This window comes from Papaver somniferum, chromosome 8 (assembly GCF_003573695.1).
Source record: "Papaver somniferum cultivar HN1 chromosome 8, ASM357369v1, whole genome shotgun sequence".
NCBI classification, from domain to species: domain Eukaryota; kingdom Viridiplantae; phylum Streptophyta; class Magnoliopsida; order Ranunculales; family Papaveraceae; genus Papaver; species Papaver somniferum.
Window position 1 is genome coordinate 166198226 of NC_039365.1, and position 22042 is coordinate 166220267.

Below are 22042 nucleotides of genomic sequence, written 5' to 3' on the forward strand. Positions count from 1 at the left end.
TTGACAGTACATATATGGTGTACTGATACAAAACTCTTCTAATTTTGTTTTATTTGAAGTTTTTCCAATTTTTTTGGTTTGATCCATGAGTATGTATGTATAATACTGATAGGAAGTGCTATTTGTTGTGTTTTTGCTCCTTTTTTAGTCTTACCCTTCAGTACTTATGTGAAATACTGTAATATGTCTTTCGATTCTCTTATTTTCCATAGATCTGTCACCTGTTGTTGTCATACTGTTGATTTGTAGTTCATGCATCTTCAGTACATATATCGCATACTGATAGGAAGTGCTCCTTGTTATGTTTGATTCAGTACGTATATGAAATGCTGAAATAGATGCTCTTTGTTACGTTTGATTCAGTACTGGAATTGGATATGGAGATGATCTGGAGCTGCAGTTCAGAACTTATTGCAAGAAATGACAGATTTTGAATGATAGGAACATGATTTGTTGTTGGTTCATATTTGCAAGCTTGTGAAATTGGTGGTGGTCTTGATGAAGTTACAAATTGGTTGTGATGTGTATTTGAAAGAAGGTGTGCTGCAAATGGATTTGGAGGAACATAGAAGGTTGGGTTGCTGATGTAAACTGAAGATACAAATGAGATAAAGGAGGAATTGTAGGTGGTGATTACTGTGAACAAAATCAGTGGATGAGATGTTCGTCTCAATGGGTTTATGAAGATGGTAGTGTTGTTTAAACAGGGAAGAAGAACAAGTCTGTGTTGCAGCTGAATTGAAATGACAATGGTGTTGATGTAGCTGTTGCAGTTGTGGTTTAAGCTAAGAAGATTGTGATGCAGCAAGATAGAAGATTACTGAGAAGATGGAGCTGAAGGCGGTGGTGAATGGTTGACTGCAGAGGTGCTGGTGCTGCAATAAAGTAAAGTGAATTGAGGAGTACTCAGATTCCTAAGTAGTGTAGCAAATATGTACTCAAATTTGTAAACAGTGTAGCAGTTATGTACTCAAATCTATGGTCATTTATATGTTTTAATTAAATTTGGACCTCCAGATAAATAAAATCCGGATTTGGTAGAAGTATGTTATTTCACACGTACTTAAACAGTGGGGTATATTAGTCATTCCATGTTTTCAAATAATTTTGGACCTTAAAATAAGAGTAAAATCTAGTTGGACCCTGCTATAAATAACCTTATTAGGTTAGGACCAAACAAGAAATTTTCCTAAAAACTAGTTGGACCCTGCTATAAATAACCTGCCATAATATACAAAGAGTGGTTACGTAATAAAGTTTATCTGCCGAGTTGTGGTAGGTTTATTCTTGTTTCTTATTGAGGTTTGTATCTTTCAACGACGACAACAATTACCAACGAAGAGGAGAAGGTAAATGTCGCAATCACCCCCACTTTCATTTCTCCTTGCACTTATTTTCCTCCTTAATTTCTCAATCTCTGGTCATCTTTCACAGTCTATCAATAATTGTAGTCGAAGTTCCTGTTCGACTATATCCATGTTGTGATACAATTTTATTTTAACATATTCAAATCAGTACGAAGTTTGCGCTAAACCATGTCTAAAGAGCAAGGATTTGTAGGTGACAAAGAATTGTTTGAATCGAGACTTTGCAGACTCATGGAATATCAAATACAGCAAACTCAGCATCAGTTAGAGATGTACCAGGCACAATATCAACGTCAGATAGGGGAGTTAACTTCTAGTATAATCAAACTTATACAAACACTTGAAATAAATGCTAGAATTGTTGATAACGATGGTAATGATGATACTCGACTTAAGGTTGAAGTTAATAGTCCACAGAAATCAGTTGATGCCGTACCACCACTGCCACAGCCAGATTGCATAGGTACACCTCGGGAAAATGAGCAGGAACCTGGTCATCAAGATATATATGGTGACAACCAAAGTACTTTTGAGGAAATTGAAGAAGAAATTACTATTGAAGAGGAAACGGATCCTTGCCTGTTAGAACAAGCGATGTCTAATGTTGAACTTCAACCACAACAACCGCGCCTTAGTGACTTCACTGGGATTCCATCGGTGGATTCTCCCACAGTTCAGCTTAATTCTAGTAAGTTGATCATGTTATTCTTATTTTTATTTTTTTGAATATTCAAAATTTGAAGATATCAACAATTTCCTAAATGGAGGTTTTGATATCCAAATCCCAACCTCATATCTCAAATATGCTGGCTGACTGGACCATGTGTTCTAGTTCATTAAAGTGGTTATAAGTAGCCAAATATTGGCAAATGATTATCATTAAACTTGGAATAGGATAATTTTCTTGACAGTATTGATTAGTCCAAATATATATCATTTCATTTTAATATGTGCAATACAATATTATATTGTCGTTTTTGTTTTTGTAGCCAAGAGAAATTTCTATCTTCCTGGATGCTTGCCACTCTATAACTTCTCCAGGGAAGGTAAATGGGAAAAGGCTAAAGTGTTATTGACGAAGCAGCCGGAATTACTAAAATCGGTGATAACAACTGCGTCAGATACCGCACTACTTGTAGCTGCAAAAAATAAACAATGGACGTTTGTTGAAGAAATCCTGAAGATTATGCCACCGGATGCTCTTGAATTAAAGGATAACGTTTATGGTAACACTGTACTTCACATTGCAGCAAGAGAAGGAAACAAGAATGTTGCTAAGGCTATAGTGGATAAGAACCGTAATGTGACACAGATACGTGATAAATACCAAAAAGTACCACTTCTAACTGCTGCATTGTTTGTTTCACCTGGACAAAAGGATACTATTGAGTATCTATGCACCGTTACTGAAAACAAGGACCCAAGTCCCTTTTCTGGCCCTGATGGTGCTTCACTGATATGCAATATACTTGATGCTCATTACTATGGTACGTAATGATTTTTCTTCAACGTCTATACGTTTTGCAAGGAGTTTACATGATTTATTTCTGACCTATATTCTTTGTGGATATGTGTAGATATTGCATCGTACCTCTTCCAACGGTATCCCGATTTGTGCTACAGAAGAAAACAAAAAACAGCAGGATGTGGCCATTAGAAGTGATTGCTGAAAGGCCGTTTGCATTCGAAATGAGAATAAACTTAAGTTGAGGGAACACTGCATCTACTCATGTTAGTCTCACTCCACCTGTTTTAGTCCATTAATTCTTTGTTAATAGCCAATCGTTTAGGTGACGTAGCAAAACATAAGCAATGGGCATATGTATACACGACTATAACACCAGCCGGTGCATGTTTATAACAGTGATCCAAATAGACACAACTACTCTGGGTCGTTACCATGACACTATGGGAGATGTGGAGAATCCATCGGTACAGTCGCAGGATGTTCCTACGAGAGATGGAGGAATCATTACCAAGTTTGTTTCCAGATTCATCACAGACTTAGCTCCTCACGGTATGATAACAATGTTAACTCTAGCTTTCTTATAAGTTTATTTGGTATTATTCATAAACACATGAAGTCTTCACTTTTCTTGCAAAGGCACATTCCTGAGTAAGTTGTATAGGTTTACTACTCCTGGCAAACACCTGCATCATTCATTATAATCGAACATGAAACCAGCAAATGATTTGCAAATTTATACTTAATTCTAATATTTATATATATAAGATTCATTTTTTCAGTTCCTAGTATGGAAAGAATATACAAACTGAAGCTGATGCACGAGCAAGCTGCTGCTTTAGTTAAAGGTCTCATCTGTCACCTTCGTATTACTAAAACTAAAACTGAAGTATCAGACTTTTTAAGAATTCCAAAGTCTTGCAGACGGCTATACAGTTGGGACAAATGAACTTGTGGAGGAATGCCTTTCACACTTCCCTGACTTAGCTTGGGTAAATATGAACAGCAAAAGATTAATACAAATTGCGATTGAAGAACGAAATGAAAAAATTCTAAAGCTCATATGTAAGACTAGTAAGGAATATAAGAACCAACTTGTTTCAAACAGAGATTTAAGCGGTAACAGTATCTTGCATTACGCCGCAAAATTAGCGCCTTCGCCTCAACTTACTTCAGTATCTGGAGCGGCTCTTCAGATGCAGAGAGAGATGCAGTGGTTTAAGGTATGTAACTTTTGTCAGAAAGAAAATTCATAATTTGAATCTTGCGTAGTTAGGTTAATTGTATAAATTGTGGTCGTGTTGAGCTCCCTGATAAAATTTCACAAAATTGGTTAAAAAGACCAAAATCAATAATTCCTGGGTGAAAAGAACAGTTAGATTTTGATACTGTTTAAATGGACTAAAACGTAAAAATAGCCAGGATGTAAAGAGTTTCATCCTACCTATTTTTAATTACTTTTTTTTATTTTTAATTTACGTCAGGATGCATCAAGTTTCATCCTTAATATTTTTTTAAATTTAAGTCAAGATGAATCCAGTTTCATCCTTGCTATTTTTTTGGTGTTCATTTCACCCATAATAATTTTTACTCGTTCATTTGAACCATGTTTTAAAAATATTTGGACAAATAACCAAATTTCTGCATAGTTCAAACAGTGCTGATCAGGTCAAAATACATCGATAAAATTTTGCTAAGCTTTATTTCTTTTTATCGACATCTTGTTTAGACCTATATAAATATGGCTGTCAGTATTCCTAGAATATTGTTCCAGAGTTGCCCAATTATTTCAGATCCCGAGTCTAACCCGGGATCAGTTTGGTGTTTTAAGGTCTAGGACACATTATTGTGGATCTGCCAGTTCCCAAATCCAGCCTGCCTAGCTAAAAAATAGCGGGTCATTCTTAAGACTGTGTAACTAGCTAGGTTCATACTGACTAATGGTCTTTCACTCAGGGGGTGCAAAATCTTGTAGATGAAAGAAATAGGCATGTCAGGAACAAAGATGGGAAATCAGCTCAATCTATATTCACACAAGAACATAATGAGTTAAGGAAGGAGGGTGAGCAGTGGATGAAGGATACGTCTCACTCATGCATGTTGATTGCTACCCTTATTGCAACCGTTGTTTTTGCCGCAGCATTTACTGTACCTGGTGGAAACCTAAGCAACGATGATAATAACGAAAACAAAGCAGGCACACCAGTTTTCTTATATGAGAGTTCATTCATGGTTTTTGCTGTAACAGATTCCCTGGCTCTGTTTTCCTCTGTCACATCAATTCTTATGTTCTTAGCCATTTTAACTTCACGATATGCAGAAGAAGATTTCCTGACTTCATTGCCTAAAAAGTTAATCATTGGCCTTGGAACTCTTTTCTTTTCCATAGCTACAACCATGATAGCCTTCGGTGCAGCACTTTTTATAGTGCTGGGGTCCAGATTCGCATGGGTTCCCATCCCTATAGCTTTATGTGCGTTTGTTCCTGTGAGCTTGTTTGCACGGTTGCAATTTCCATTGTTTGTTGAAATGGTCCATTCTACATATTGGCCTAGCATATTTCGTCTCGATTGACAAAGCAATCTGTATGTTTTAATATGGAATTGTACAATGACACTATATTATAGTAAAGTGTGCACTCCATGTGCAAGTATAATTTTTAATGTTCTTATTGGGAAACGCACAGAATTACTTGTTTCTCATTGTTTCATTCATCTTCCCAAATTATTCAGAACAAGTTCAGTAAACACGCGCAATTGCGCGGGCTAGTTTATTAATTTGATTCACACAATTATAGCCTTCTCTTGACCTCTCTAGCAATCGCACGGGCTAGTTCAGCAAGTTAAAATCCAAAATGAATTAGAATACATGAGTGAGAGTCCGCCGTAACACTAATCATTATATAATTTAGCTTCAACAAACAAAACGCAACCAACATCAATTGTTGAATCAAAATTCTCTTCTATCGACAACAGTTGGAAGATCTCCATCTTTATTAGTGTTGATGACCTGTTGCCTGAGACTTCAGTTTGTTGGCAATATTAGTCTTGTAATGAAAGATATATAAATCTTGTTTGATCGATCATGCTCTTTTCTCGTCATCCACGTGAACTCCTACACAGAAACACATTTACAAATCAATTATTTTGTATTATGTAAGAAATTCACGTCTAATTAATGTTAGATTTGTAATACTAACGAGCAATATCTGAGAGGAAATCAGCAGGATTCATAGTTCGGAGCAGTTATTTGTCACAGCCTGAAGGCCTAATAAGGCTAGAACCGCACCTGGAAGAACTACACTTGGATTCTGATATTCTGTTCCAAACTGCGAAGTTATCTGCATCAACTGGCTTAAAAAATTTCGAGTTCGGATACTCAGTTGTATTCTTAAGATGGTATCTCTACATAGATGGGATGTCTCTAATCTCGATCCCTTTGTCGCATCAAAAAATGAAAATAAATGAAACCCAATTAATTTCTTCCTACGAACGGTGTTATCATCACTCAATTTTTCCATATATATTGCGGTGGAGCTATGGAGGGATAATTACATTTACTCCAAACCTTATAGGAATTCTTCTTATATATATTCAGTCAAAAGTTTACACAGATTGATCTATTTTGTCAATCTCTCAAACAAAAAACTAAAAGAGAGATTAATTAACTTTCTTTTTTACCTCTCCGATCTCTTCAGTAAGACCATCTCTTGTTACTGCCAACAATGATGATCATCACGAGACCATCACGCAGTTACTCTCCATGAAAGCATTGTTACGGTGAATGAAGAAATATGGTTTTGGGTTTTGTATCTCATACAACTGTATTGAGATTTTCTTCATTGATATGTATATATATGATTACAAGGAGGTCAAGATATGTTTACATAACAGAAGCAGCAAAGGAATAGGTTATGCTGAAGAATAGAGAGAATACAACTAAAAACTAAAGAATAGGAAATTACAGTTTGTACAATAGGTGAATATGTCAACAGCTACACTTAGGATATGTACGTGTGAAGTTTAATACCCCCTCAAGTTGGAGCGGTAGAGCCTGAACGAACGCCTAACTTGCTAACAAGACGACCAAATTGTGGAGCTCCAAGAGGTTTAGTGAAAACATCAGCCAACTGAGCAAAAGATGGTAGATGTTTTGGCAAAATCAATCCACTTAGTAACTTCTCACGAACAAAATAACAATCAATTTCTATGTGTTTAGTACGTTCATGAAATACTGGATTTTGAGCAATGTGAATTGCTGCTTGACTATCACATGAAACAGTGATAGGGAGAGGACATGAAAAATGCATGTTCTTGAAAAGATAAACCAACCATTAAAGTTCAGCAGTTAGATTGGCCAAGGCCCGATATTCAGCCTCAGCAGAAGAACGAGTCACAATGGGCTGTTTCTTGAATTTCCATGAAATGAGACTTTTACCTAATGTAACAAAATATCCAGTGGTAGAACGTCTTGTGATTGGACAACCAGCCCAATCAAAATCAGTGTAACCATGGAGAGAAGGAACACTGGAGGAAGATAGAAAAATTTCATGTCCAATAGTTCCTTTAAGAAATCGCAAGATACGATGAGCAGCATCCATGTGAAATGATCTTGGATGTTTGAGAAATTGACTCAAATAATTGACTCAAATAATTGACTGAGTAAGTGATGTCAGGGCGAGTGACAGTGAGATATAAAAGACGACCAATGAGGCGACGAAAAGGACTTGGATCAGGTAATTCCACATCGTCAGTAGGAAGAAATTTGATGTGTGTATCCATTGGAAAAGTGGAAACACGAGCCCCTGTAAGGCCAGAGTCTTGTAGAATGTCAAGAATATATTTTCATTGACATAAGAAAATGCCTTTCGAAGATCTAGAAACTTCAATGCCTAAAAATTATTTTAGGCAACCAAGGTCTTTAATGGAAAAATGATATGCAAGACGTAATTTGAAGGAGTTAATGAAAGCATCATTTGTACCAGTGATAATGATGTCATCAACATATACGAGAACAAAAATTGATGTTGTTCCCTGATGATATGTGAAAAGTGAATTGTCACATATTGAATTTTTAAAGCCTTCAGAAAATAAAACTGAAGAAAGTTTTACAAACCACTGACGAGAGGCTTGTTTAAGGCCATAGAGAGATTTTTTAAGTGTAAAAACCTTAGACTCACCTTTGCGTGCTAGACCAAGTGGAATCTTCATGTAAATCTCTTCATCCAGATCTCCTTGAAGAAACGCATTTTTTACGTCTAATTGATGAAGAGACCATCCTTTGATAGCTGCAATAGAAAGTAAAACACGAACACTAACCAATTTAGCTACCGGAGCAAAAGTATCGTAGTAATCAACACCTTCTTGTTGTGTATATCCTTTTGCTACAAGACGAGCTTTATAACGCTCAATGGAGCCATCATCATTGAATTTGATTTTGAAGATCCATTTACCGCCAATGGCTGTTTTTCCAGGCGGTAAATCGACTTGAATCCAAGTGTCGTTGGCTTCCAAATCCATAATTTCTTTGGCCATGGAAGCACGCCATTTGGGACATTTACTTTCCTGAGAAAATGACTTGGGTTCTGCAAATGAGGATGACAGAAGCTAAGAAAGCCCTATGAGATGGACTGAAATTATCATAAGACAAATATTTGGTCATCGGATAACGAGAAGCGGGCGTGCTATGAGAGGTGGGATTACTTGCAGTAACAGAAGAACAATGATAATCCTGTAAATATGCAGGTGGATGACGATCTCAAATGGGACGAGAATGTCGTGCAGGGTGTGCAGATTCTATGCAAGGAGCTGTCGTAGTAGGGAGTGCATATTCCAGGAAAGAAGGAGACTGTCGAATGACAGATTGAGATGCAGAATTTGGTGGAGCAACTGAAGATTTTTGCGGAGATGCAATAGCAATAGGTGGATATAAGACACCCTGTGAGTTTGAGTTTATCTCAGGGCTTGTAGATTCAAGGGGAGGGACTGATGATGGAGACTGTGGTATGACAGATCGAGATGGGGAATTGAGTATAGTGTTTGGTGATTGTCTTGGAGACAAGGTACCCTGTGAATCACTATGAATTTCAGGGAGTGGGGCAGCGGAAATATCAACAGTTCTGGCAGGATGTGATTGTCCAGAATGAAGCATTGGACAAGGAAAAGATGGATCAGGGTGAGAAGTATCACAGCTTAACTGTGGAGAATAAAGTATTGAATCATAGTTGGTATAGTCAGATTGATTGTCTGATAGGGGGACTGACTTAAGAAGAGAAGTAGATAAGTCATTAAAAGGGAAAAAATTATAATGAAATACCACATCACGAGAAACATATGTGGATTTGGATTCGAGATCATAAATTGTGTATCCTTTTTGGCCGGAAGGATATCCAATAAAAATGCATGGCTTGGCACGTTGATCGAATTTGTGAATTGGTCGAGGATTTCGACTGAAACAGAGACAACCGAATACTCGTAAAGAAGAGTAATCAGGAGGAGCATGAAAAAGAACTTCATGCGGAGATTTATGGGATAAAACTGGCGTAGGCAGCTTATTGATGAGGTAAGTTGCAGCTAGTATGCATTCTCCCCATAATTGAATAGGTAGATTCGCTTGAAATCTTAAGGCACGCGCCGCATTGAGTAAATGGCGATGCTTTCTTTCAATGATTTCATTCTGTTATGGAGTATAGACACAACTTGTTTGATGTAAGATTCCATGTTCATGGAACCAAGATTGAAGAGCATTGGATTTGAAATCTGAGCCATTGTTAGACCTAAAGGTCTGAAGTTGTGGAATGAGTAATGTATTGATACCAGAGGAGATTCTGGTGATTTTGCGTCCAAATTTTTTGACAACAAAAGCAAAGAAATATTTGAGAAACTTTAAAATTTTGGATTTGACCTGCATCAAAAACACCCAAGTACAACGAGAATAGTCATCTACTATTGTGAGAAAATACTTGGTGTTAGTTAGAGATGCAGTAGAAAAGGGTCCCCAAATGTCGGCATGAACCAATTGAAATGGATGTTTAGATAAAGAAACGCTTTTATTAAATTTCAGACGAGATTGTTTTTCCCAGGGGCATGCATCACACAAGTGCTTAAACGAAGAACTAATTTAAGAAAAATTGCGAGCTAAAAAATTAAAACAATCCATATGTGGATGGCCTAGACGACAATGCCATTTTTCGAATGGCTTATTTGCAGCTAGAGAAGAAACAGATGGCTGAAAAGTGAAATGGTAGAGGCCAGCAATTCGCTTACTCCATCCAATCTCCATTCTCGTGTGAAGGTCCTGGAAGACACAAGACTCATGTGAGAAGGTAATACAACAGTTTGCTGAGCTTGTAAGATGACTGACTGAAATCAAGTTGAATTTGAAACTTGGAATGTAAAATACATTGAGCAACGTAATAGTTTGAGAGAGTTTAACAATCCCAGTATATGTTACTGAGATGTTAGAGCCATCAGGCAGCTGAACCATTATAAGGTTCATGACAGATGTGTAAGACGTAAAACAGGACAAACTAGAACATATGTGGTGTGTAGCACCACTGTCGATAATCCAAGTAAGGGAAGTACATGAGAGAATCATACCTGCGCAGTTGGAATATGACGCTATGTTGGCTCCAACATTGTCAGGATCAAGCAATGTCATAAGGAGAGCATATTGTGCAGAGGACATTGTTGGAGCTGCTGGAATAGGTTCAACAGCGTACATTGCAGGAGCAACAGCAGCAGCATAAGAGTGTGCTCGGTTTCTCGGCTTTGGTGGATTACTTGGATATCCATTCAACTTCCAGCAGGTCTGACGAGTGTGACCATGTTTAGAGCAGTGATCACAGAAGGGACGGAGGCGTTTGTTGTTGCTATTCCCATTGCCAGGGTTGTGGGAAGAAGGCTGCTGAGATCTATACGAATCGCTGCGAAAAACATTCAACGTAGCGGAATCAACCTGAGGAATAGAGGAGGAGTTTTTACCTTGTTTCTCTTCCTCCTGGTGTACAAGACTGTAGAGCTTAGCAGCAGACGGCATCAGTTCCATCAACAAACATTGACTGCGAAGTGATGAAAATCTATCGTGCAATCCTTGAAGGAATTACATAGACCGATATTGATTGTGATGATCAACAAAGTCCTTCCCAGCACCGCAGATGCATGGTACCAAAGGTCGGAAGGAATCTAGATGATCCCAGAGAGTTTTCAAGTGAGTGAAATAGACGACTACACTTAGGTTTTCCTGCTTCAGAGAAGAGATGAACTGTTTCAGGGAAAATAACTTAGGCGCATTCTTATGAGAGAACCGATGTTTGATTTCCAACCATTGATCCCTTGCATAAGTAATAGCCATGACACTAGATCGGATTACCGGGTCCACAGAATTTGCAACCCAGCTACCAACTAGGTCGTCTGCACGAGTCCATTAGAGGAGGTCAGTTGGATCTTTGGGTTTTGTGATTGAGCCATCTATATAGCCGAGTTTAGCCTTAGCACTTAGGGATTTTGCTACTCCTCTTTCCTAGATGCAATAGTTTTCACTGGTTAGGAGGGGTGTGAAGATAACAGTTGTGGGGTTGTCAGCCGGATGCACATAATAGGGAGATGATGGAGATAAAAATGAATCCTTTTTTGATGTGTTGGAATCCTTCCTGGGTGAAGAAGTATTTGAAGAAGGAGGGGTTTGGGTTTCATCATCAAGTGCCATGATTGATCAGTTGCATAAAAATGAAGAAAAAAAATATTAACCTAGCTCTAGATTACCATGAAGAAATCTGGTTTTGGGTTTTGTATCTCATACAACTGTATTGATATTTTCTTCATTGATATGTATATATATATATATATGATTACAAGGAGGTCAAGATATGTTTACATAACAGAAGCAACAAAGAAATAGATTGTGCTGAAGAATAGAGAGAATACAACTAAAATCTAAAGAATAGGAAATTATAGTTTGTACACTAGGTGAATATGTCAACAGCTACACTTAGGATATCTACGTGTGAAGTTTAATAGTGAAAGCCAAAGCCATCCAGATTTTACACGATCATCAGCATCGATCATTATAACCTCCAACCAAATCATCAAAAACATCCTATTCATAAAAACAACAACTTGTTAAACACTAAATACTTTTTTACTTACCCCTTGTTCCAAGCATTATATATCTTTTTAAAAACTAAAGATAAAGAAGAAAAAGGGAAAAGATTTAACCTTTTTTGGCAGTGCTGGAATTTGGAATTTCCTTGACGAAATCCTCAATATTTCTTTGATCACCAAGAAGAGGGAGTTGTTGCATGGTGTTTGATAAGTGATGCTCATTCGGTAATGCCTTTTTTTTCCCTCTTTCAAACAGGTTATGTTGTTTTCGTTTTAAATCTCAATATATATGCTAACGCTAGCTATCTAAGATCATCAACCACCCAATCAAAAGAGAAGAAAAAAAAAAAAGATGAACAACTACTTAATTATTACCATGGATGAATATTAGTTCATGTTGGGATATATGTTTTAAAATAATTCTTTTGTATATTTTATCAACAATTCGAGCTTGGTCCAGTGGCTAAGCATTTTGGGCCTTGAGGGTGATGTCTCAGGATCAAATCCCTCCCCCTACTTATTGGGTATATATATATAAATATATATATTTAATTATTCCGGGAGCGGGGCCTTGGGAGGTCTCTTGAATTTGGAAAGTTATTTTTGCTGATTTTGTAAAGAATTTTCAACCCAGTTTTATTGCCCTTAATTACGTTAATAATTGTGCTAATTATGATACGATTAATTTTCCTGTTTTATACTGTTACGAAATTTATAATGTTTGCAATAAATTAAATTTATTTTGCATTAATTCGTATCCATTGCTTGGGCTATAAAAATCAGTTTTGGAAGCAGAAGGAAAACAAGTTTTCAATACCACTATTGTTTTTTTTTTTTTTGAGAATCAAGAGACTAGTTTTTTCTGAGCAAGATAAGAAAGAGTGAAAGTGATCAATCTCTCACTATGTGCGTGAGGGATTGAAGAGAGTTTTTATCTCGGATGTTTTATCCTGGGGGCGTTGTGACGAAGAACGAACTTCTTGCACAAAACTCAAGGCAGAGCCACGAAACGTCTTAAAGAGAGCGACCTGGTCGTGACTCAGTCGTTCTCTTGTTTTTTTGTTTAACTTTTATTTTGCAGGTTTGAAATCGGCAATTGTTCTAACAGTTCCACGTACGAATGAGGGAACGGAAGATGGTGTCTGCAGTGATAATCCTTGTGTGTGGTATAACCAAATGATGTTGAGATATTTCGTAGGGACTTTTCTTTCTCCAGAAACACATACTTGTTAGTCGATGGAAGATGGTGTCCTTATTGATAATCCTTGTGTGTGGTATAACCAAATGATGTTGAGATATGCGCTTTCGCAAGGATTTTTTTTCCTCCAAAAACACATAGATGGCGTCTGTAGTCTGTAGAAACATCACTGGGCATTGATGTGGTTGGCGCTAGCCTTATACTCCCTCCGTCCCACTGTTAAGTGACATAGTTCAAATTTGCACAATAAGGCAAGCAATGGAAAAGCATATTTTTAAGCATATTTTACAATTATATCCTTACAGATAATAATTAGTGAAATTTTGAAATGATTTATCTCTCAAACTACACCATTGATGTTCACAAACTTTATACCATTGAAAAGCATTTTAAAACACCTACGTAACGAATATAAATATGCCTATCAAATTATGCATATTTCATATATTTCTTATAATCAATTAAAAGGATAATTTAAGAAATATCTCTTTGTTTAGTGATATAGGTCACTTAACAATGGGACAAAATCTAAAAGTAAATAGGTCACTTAATAGGGGGATGGAGGGAGTATCTTTTATAAATACACAAAATTGGTTAAAAAGACCAAATTCAACAATTCCTGAGTGAAAATGACAATTAGATTTTGATACTGTTTAAATGGACAAAAATGTAAAAATAGCCAGGATGTAAACAATTTCATCCTACCCATTTTCAAATACTTTTTCTTATTTTCAATTTACATCAGGATGCATCCAGTTTCATCCTTGCTATTTTTTAAGTTTAAGTCAGGATGAATCCAGTTTCATCCTTGCTATTTTTTTGATGTCCATTTCACTCATAATAATTTTTACTCGTCCATTTGAACCATATTTTAAAAATATTTGGATAAATGACCCATTTTCCGTTATAAATACTGGAATAAAGGGACGCATCCTTTTGTATGACGTATTAATAAGACGCTTTGTGTGGATACCTTGATATATAACGGTTAGCCAAAAATAGAAACAGACGCATCTTTCAGTTTAGGACATAATAACAGTTTGGTACAACACTTTGGTTTGGGGACGGATGCATCTTTTGGTATTCGTATAACAGTCTCTTTCAAAAGAACAATTTTAAGCAAAACCAAAAAACGTGTCGCTTAGTCAAAGACTGATATGACATGACAGCTAGGCATTTTTAGTGGTTGATGTGGCGCTCTATTTTTGTACCATTCAAGAGGATGAATGTAAGGACGCCACATTGGCATAGGGAACAGAGAACAAGTTAACCAGATAACTGCGGTATATGTAGTTACAAACAACACTATTATTTTCCTTTTGACCATTAGTATATGGTGCTTCTTGAGTGGTTGCCTTAAAATATGACCACTTCCTCAAAATTAAGATCGGCGATAATTGGCCGACCAAAGGGAGGCCATCTAGGATGAAAAAACAGCCTTATGTCCGTCATAAAGTTTGTGCATGGAATTTAAAATCAAAATTTTCATTTTCACGATCTTATCAAATTAGGATACAATTTTACTAAATCTCGTTAAACTCCAATCTTAACAAAATTTAACCTCCAATTTTACTAAATCTCGTTAAACTCCAATCTTAACAAAATCAAAAATGTTAATAGAAAAAAATTAACCTCCAATCTTAACAAAATTTACCTAAAAGATTAAATGACAGCAAAATCGATTTCATATTTTAGTTAACAAGAAGAATAAGAGTATTCATTCCAATCATATAGTCTTTCTTCTTACTAAATCTCGTTTAAACTCACAGATGAAATTTAAGTTGTTTGCCTTTCTAGTGCATTAAAGTGTCTGCCCTTATCCTGTTTATGGGTGTAGTTACGTCTGTATCTGTATAATGTGTGGTATGTAAGATTCTTGTATTGGTCTTACACGTGTATAGTCCTTGGTTAGTACTATAAGTACTGTCCGTAAAGATCTTTTCTAAAACAGCAAATTCTTCGACGGAAAATGGTTCATTTGTCCAAATATTTTTAAAACATGGTTCTAATGGACGAGTAAAAAATTATTACGGGTGAAATAGACAAAAAAAAAATAGCAAGGATAAAACAGGATTCATCCTGGCTTAAACTTATAAAATAGCGAGGATGAAACTGGATGCATCCTGATATAAATTAAAAATTAGAAAAAATATTTAAAAATGGGTAGGATGAAAGTGTTTACATCCTGACTATTTTAACATTTTTGTCCATTTAAACATTATCAAAACCTAGATGTCTTTTTCACCCAGAATATTGATTTTGGTCTTTTTAACCAATTTTGTGATTTTTCAACTGTTCATCAACAACAATCTAATAACCTTTTGAATCTTTCATCATCTCACATTGCAGATTTGATCTTTGATCGAATAATTTCATAACTACGTTTCTGGTGTAGCATTTTCGATCTATTTCATCTATTCAGATCTGTTTTCTTGAAGCTTATTTTCAAGATTTACATCTCCTGCTGATCAATCCTTCTTTGGTTGATCATTTTCTGAAGATTATTTCATCACAAGATTTCACTTTTTACAATTCTTAATTCAACAATGCCTCCAGTTACTCGTAATTCAGTCTTTTCCGCTGTTAATGATGAATAAACTCAAGATAGATATAATTTTCGCATTCCTTTTACTAAGATTAAGAATTTTATCTCTCTGAAACTTGATAGTACCAACTTCTTGCTATGGAAAAATCAATTTGAATCTGTGTTAATCTCTGTCGATTTATTTGATTATGTTGATGGTATTATCCAAGAACCTTCTCGTTTCTTGATGATTGATGGTGTTCAATCTTAGTGTTCAATCCAGAATGGTTGTATTTGGGGGAAGTAGATCGGTTTGTTTCTAGTTGTCTTAAAGCTACATTTACACAATCCATCTCCGTTGTTGTTCTTGGTTTAGCTACTGCTCAAGAGATCTGGTCATTTCTGAAAACTACATTTACTACTCAGTGTGATGTGAGTAGATCCATGCTACACAATCATCTTCAATCTATAAAGGGTGGTAACAGATCTGTCGAAGACTATCTTCATGAAATCAAGACTATCACTGATAATCTCGCAACAATTAATGAACGTGTAAGTAATTCTGATATCATTATGCATGTGTTGAATGGTCTTGGTCGTGATTACAATAATCTTGTTATTTCTGCTCAAACACGAGAAGTGCCATTTACTTTTGCTGAGATTAAAGCACGTTTGATTAATCATCAACAGTGGCTTAAATATCAAGAGGCTGAAGTTCAAGGAATATTTGATAATCAAAATGCCACAGCTATGTATGGCCGCAATATCAATTCTGAGGGAAGGAATGGAAGTAAGAAACATAATCACAACAAGAATCAAAAAAATAATCCTTCTAATTAATTTCAAGAATAATACCTACACAAAGCCTCTTCTAGTTATGGTTCTAGAGGTTATTCTGTTGTTTCTAGTGGTGGTACTATTGACTGGTCACAGGTGGAGTGTCAGATCTGTCGAAAAATTGGACATTCTGCAAGTAGGTGTTATTATAGATATACACCTGACAAAAACTCAATTTGCTCTTGTTCGTGGGTGAAAACGGTTTCTGCCGATTTTGGTAAATTCATGTGTGTGGATGAGAAACGAGTCTAGACCCTAAACAATGCACTGCACGGGAGTACTTTTGATTCGAGAGATCAATCTGTACAATCCTGGCCTAAACCAAGAAATGTCTGTTCCAGTCTTGCTTCAGTCACAAAGTGAAGGAGAAGGGTTGGCCTTAGGGGGAAGCGAAGAGAGTGTTGAGACCAGAATCGTTGATTCTGAAGGTGTGGTTGTTTATGACTTGTATCAGAAAGTAGAACTGGCTAGCAGAATGGAAAGCTACCAGGTGATTTCTGGATACCGTGTTGTTCTCCGACCCAAACTTGTTGTCTGGTGGTAAATAGGTGAAACCTATTTATACAAGTCATAATAAAATGTACCATGGTCTCGTGAGAAGTGGAGACGATTAAGTGGTGGAAGAGTAACGTGTAGCGTCGGGAATTATGCTTCCAAAATGAAGGAGGTAGATCCATTTACACCATTACTTTTTTCCATTACTAACCGCCCCGCTTTATGACACTTTCTTGTAATGGGCGTATTGCACGCCGCACGCTGTAAACCGCCAGACCAATATCCTGATGAGTATCTCCCAGTTTGTGACATGTTTGATGTCTCGAGTGTTTTCGTAGAAAACATGTAGCACTTTGCTACGTGTGGCAAGTTAAAATCAAGAGACTTTCCGCAGGAAAATGGCATGTGATGCTATTAGGTTCGTCTTGACTGGTCGCATAAAAGTTTCCTGCCAGTTCGGTGGCGAACTTGGATGGCTAAGATTGCATCTCATGAGGAAGGGTAGTCGTTGATTATGGCTACCTTCTGTTGGCGCCTGATAATGGAACAATGGCGTTTTGGTGTATGCCAGCGGCAATGCGGCATGGATGGCATGGCTCGTGCATGCTAGTGGCACGGTGGTGCAAGTGGCGCCTGACGTAGCCATGGCCACTAGATTTAGGCGACTGGTCGCCTAAAACTTTCCACAAGCATGCCATGTCGGTGGCGAACTTGGATGGCTGAGATTGCATCTCATGAGGAAGGGTAGCCGTTGATTATGGCTATCTTATGTTGGCGCCTGAAAATGGTACAGTGGCGCTTTTAGCGCATGCCAGTGGCATTGCGGCATGGCTGGCATAGTTCGTGCACGCCAGTAGCACGGTGGTGCAAGTGATGCCTTGCATAGTCGTGGTCACTAGACTTAGATGGCTGGTCACCTAAAAGTGGCCACAAGTCTGTCAGTTCGGTTGCAAACCTGGATGGATGATATTGCATCTCATGAGGAAGGGTAGTCGTTGATTATGGCTACCTTCTGTTGGCGCCTAATAATGGCGCAATGGCATCTTTAGTGCATGCCAGCGGCATTGCGGCATGGCTGGCAAGGTTGGTGCATGCCAGTGGCACGGTGGGGTGGCTGGCATGGTTTGTGCATGCTAGCAACACGATGGTGCAAGTGGCGTCTGGCGTAGCCATGGCCACTAAATTTTTGGCACGTTTGTATTAGACTCAAACTTGGTGTGGCAACATCAGTTTCAATGGCCACATTAATACCAATGTTCTGTGGAACATTGTTGGCGTAACAACTTTTCCTAAATTAGGGTTTGGCATGTCGAAACCCTAAATAGCGCATAATGCGTGCGACATGCGGTATGTGGTCGTGGATGGCTGAGATGATTGTCCCAAATTCAATATAAACCATTTAAGTTGGCTAGAAAAGTTGGATGGCTGAGATGATTCACATAAATTTGTGTTAACTCATGAAATTTCGTAATCAGAAAATTCAGATGTGGGACCCTCACTAAAATCGTTGTAGAATTCTCGTACGAATTCGGATTTTGACGGTCCTCCCCTCCTTTCTGATCAGAAAAGAATTTCCTACCTTCAACCATGGGAATATTTAGGTTTTGAGCTCGTTTAGGAGGTGAAAACATCCCGACAGTAAAACTCAGGAAGAATTCAGGAGGGATTCTGTCAGTTTTCAGCCATGACCTAGCTCGCCTTTTATGTTGTATCTCTTAGCTCGTTACTCCGATTGATTTGAATTTTTAGTATTTTATGCTAGACATCCATACGAAACTTTTGTATTGTATCTCATACTAAAACTGTTTACCAAACATTCCCAGTTGTTTGTACAATCTTTGGAAGTCAATTTGGCATGGTGGCCACTTGACGCAATTCCACCTCTTTTAATATTATGGCAGGTTTAGAGCAACCTGATTGGTCAATAAAAAGAGGGGGACGGCCAAGTACGAGTGTTGCCATACTTCTGGTGCGCGTGGTAGGTTTAATGCGACCTGATTGGTCGATGGGGAATAGGGCCGGCAAGTATGGACCCGGCCATAACTCATGGGAGTGTGGAAGGTTTAAAGCGACCTGATTGGTTGATAAAGGAGTAAGGGCCGGTTGGGTAGCATGGGGAGTGTCCAAGTGGTGCCGGCTGGCCTATGGCATGGCCACGCTTCCTCTCATTGTTGCTCTTACTCCGCGGCTCCTTTATTCTTTGCTTTATGATTTTGGGTAGGACTTTGCACCTACTAATCCATGGCGGATCAATTGAGTAGACTGGGATTGTTTGCTACATGCACCAGTCTGGATAAATTTCATGTGAACATATTAAGTTTCCCAATAAATATGTTAGTGGAGAGGTTGAACACTCATCACTTTACATGGCTCCGTTTCTTTGCGGAGTGACGACACATTAAATGTGAGGTTTTACAATTTTAACCCTGAACTAAAAACCACCATCAACATTAAGTCCCCTGCTTAGCACGTAATAGTAGCATTGTTGCAGTGTAAGCATGAGATGGTGACATATGAGGATAAAAATCGAAAGGGAAGATATTAAGATATTGCCAGGAAAATTCGACTAGCCTTGGCATGAGGCATGAGTAGTCTATGATCCTTGTGTTGGCATACTTCTGGCTTGGCCACAGGGTGTTGATGCCATGTAGTGTTTGTAGAGAGCCTTGAATACAAAGATGAGTGTTGAGGTGGTGGAGCCGTCAGTACTATAATGTATTGAGGCAGTATGCATGACAACACAGTTGTGAGTGTTGGGGAATTTGTATGTCTCAACACTAAAAGGAGGATGTGTTGAGGCAGTATGCCTGACAACAGAGTGGTGAGTGTTGAGGATTTTACACGACTCAACACTAAGAGGATGGATGTGTTAAGTTAGTATGCCTTGCAACACAATAGTGATTGTTGAGGAATTTACACGTCTCAACAAAAATAGGAAAGGTATGTTGAGGCAGCATGCCTGGAAACAGAATAATGAGTGTTGAGGAATTTACACGTCTCAACACTAAGAGGAGGAATGTGTTGAGGAAGCATACCTAGCAACACAGTAGTGAATGTTGAGGAACTTACACGTCTCAACACTAAGAGGAAGGATGTGTTGAAGAAGCCTTCCTAGCAACGCAGTAGTGAGTGTTGAGGAATTTACACGTCTCAACACTAAGAGGAAGAATGTGTTGAGGAAGCATGCCTAGCAACACAGTAGTGAGTGTTGAGGAATTTACACGTCTCAAAACTAAGATGAAGGATGTGTTGAGGTAGCATGCCTGGAAACACAGTGATGAGTGTTGAGGAATTTACACGTCTCAACACTAAGAGAAAGGATGTGTTGAGGCAGCATGCCTGGAAACACAGTAGTGAGTGTTGAGGAATTTGCACGTCTCAACACCAAGAGGAGGGTGTGTTGAGGCAGCATGCCTGGCAATACAATAGTGGTGTTGAGGAATTTGCACGTCTCAACACCAAGAGGAGGGTGTGTTGAGGAAGCATGCCTGGCAATACAATAGTGGTGTTGAGGAGTTTGTATGTCTCAACAACAAGAGGATGGTGTGTTGAGGTAGCATGCCTGGCTACACAGTAGTGAGTGTTGAGGAATTTTCACGTCTCAACACTAAGAGGAAGGATGTGTTGAGGAAGCATGCCTGGCAAAACAGTAGTGAGTGTTGAGAAATTTACACGTCTCAACACGAATAGGAAAGGTGTGTTGAGGCAGCATGCCTAGCAACACAATAGTGAGTGTTGAGAAATATACATGTCTCAACACTAAGAGGAATAATGTGTTGATGAAGCATGCCTAGGAACATAGTAGTGAGTGTTGAAGAATTTACACATCTCAACACTAAGAGGAAGGATGTGTTGAGGCAGAATGCATGGAAACACAGTGGTGAGTGTTGAGGAATTTACACATCTCAATACTAAGAGAAAGGATGTGTTGAGGCAGCATGCCTGGAAACACAGTAGTGAGTGTTGAGGAATTTGCACGTCTCAACACTAAAAGGAAGAATGTGTTGAGGAAGCATTCCTAGAAACACAGTGGTGTGTGTTGAGAAATTTACACGTCTCTACACTAAGAGGAAGGATATGTTGAGGCAGCATGCCTGGCAACACGGTGGTGGGTGTTGAGGAATTTACACGTCTCAACACTAAGAGGAAGGATATGTTGAGGCAGCATGCCTGGCGACACAGTAGTGAGTGCTGAGGAATTTACACGTCTCAACACTAAGAGAAATGATGTGTTGAGGCAGCATGCCTGGCAACACAGTAGAGAGTGTTGAGGATTGGCACGTTTCAACACCAAGAGGAGGGTGTGTTGAGGAAGCATGCCTGGAAACACAATAGTGAGGGTTGAGGAATTTACACGTCTCAACAGTAAGAGGAAGAATTTTTTGAGGAAGCATGCCTACCAACACAGTAGTCAGTGTTGAGGAATTTACACGTCTCAACACCAAGAGGAGGGTGTGTTGAGGCAGCATGCCTGGAAACACAGTAGTGATCGTTGAGGAATTTGCACGTATCAACACTAATAGAAAGGATGTGTTGAGGCAGCATGCCTGACAACACAGTGGTGAGTGTTGAGGAATTTACACGTCTCAAAACTAAGAGGAAGGATGTGTTGAGGAAGCATGCCTAGCAACACAGTAGTGATTGTTGAGGAATTTATACGTCTTAACACTAAGAAGAAAGATGTGTTGAGGCAGCATGCCTGGAAACATAGTGGTGAGTGTTGAGGAATTTACACGTATCAACACTAAGAGGAAGGATGTGTTGATCCAGTATGCCTGGCAACACAGTGGTGAGTATTGAGGAATTTGCACGTCTCAACACTAAGATATTTAAAATTTATTGAATATGCCTAATAGATATAAAACATTTATTTTAAGGATATTTACTTAGCTCTGTCTCATCTAGGCATGTCCTTCGCGCATGATTTGGCTTTGGGTATTTTAGGCTCCCCCTTGAGTGAGAAGCATCAGGCGTAACTGATGACATCAGGATAATGACGGTTTAATAGACGGAAAAAAGTCCCCAGGTCTTTGATGGGATGAAACAAAAGGTGGC

At 38.2% G+C, this 22042-nt stretch overlaps 2 protein-coding genes and 1 long non-coding RNA gene across 3 annotated transcripts; 2 read left to right on the forward strand and 1 right to left on the reverse strand.

The window, feature by feature from the left end:
* The first annotated feature begins 1407 nt into the window (after nt 1-1407).
* Nucleotides 1408-3024, forward strand: LOC113306392. Its single transcript, XM_026555337.1, has 3 exons — nt 1408-2055; nt 2357-2854; nt 2945-3024. Exons 1-3 carry the CDS (start codon nt 1536-1538, stop codon nt 3022-3024), a joined length of 1098 nt encoding a protein of 365 aa, XP_026411122.1. The 5' UTR covers nt 1408-1535.
* A 32-nt stretch (nt 3025-3056) lies between these two features.
* LOC113303858 (ankyrin repeat-containing protein At5g02620-like) lies at nt 3057-5542 on the forward strand. Its single transcript, XM_026552940.1, has 5 exons — nt 3057-3098; nt 3232-3384; nt 3615-3680; nt 3757-4055; nt 4789-5542. The coding sequence occupies exons 2-5, from the start codon at nt 3276-3278 to the stop codon at nt 5404-5406; spliced, it is 1092 nt and encodes a 363-aa protein (XP_026408725.1). The 5' UTR covers nt 3057-3098; nt 3232-3275; the 3' UTR covers nt 5407-5542.
* A 28-nt stretch (nt 5543-5570) lies between these two features.
* LOC113303859 lies at nt 5571-6666 on the reverse strand. The gene is made up of 2 exons (XR_003337812.1): nt 6513-6666; nt 5571-5946 (listed from the first exon to the last, which is right to left on the reverse strand). It is a non-coding gene; the product is annotated as an uncharacterized LOC113303859 (long non-coding RNA).
* Nucleotides 6667-22042: the final 15376 nt, after the last annotated feature.

Excerpts from the sequence above, each read along its gene's own strand:
- LOC113303858 (XM_026552940.1), top strand. The coding sequence starts at position 3,276 with ATGGGAGATGTGGAGAATCCATCGGTACAGTCGCAGGATGTTCCTACG. Across the intron at positions 3,385-3,614 it reads CACAGACTTAGCTCCTCACG|TTCCTAGTATGGAAAGAATA; the intron begins GTATGATAACAA and ends TCATTTTTTCAG. Across the intron at positions 3,681-3,756 it reads AGCTGCTGCTTTAGTTAAAG|ACGGCTATACAGTTGGGACA; the intron begins GTCTCATCTGTC and ends AAAGTCTTGCAG.
- LOC113306392 (XM_026555337.1), top strand. The coding sequence starts at position 1,536 with ATGTCTAAAGAGCAAGGATTTGTAGGTGACAAAGAATTGTTTGAATCG. Across the intron at positions 2,056-2,356 it reads CACAGTTCAGCTTAATTCTA|CCAAGAGAAATTTCTATCTT; the intron begins GTAAGTTGATCA and ends TTGTTTTTGTAG. Across the intron at positions 2,855-2,944 it reads ACTTGATGCTCATTACTATG|ATATTGCATCGTACCTCTTC; the intron begins GTACGTAATGAT and ends GGATATGTGTAG.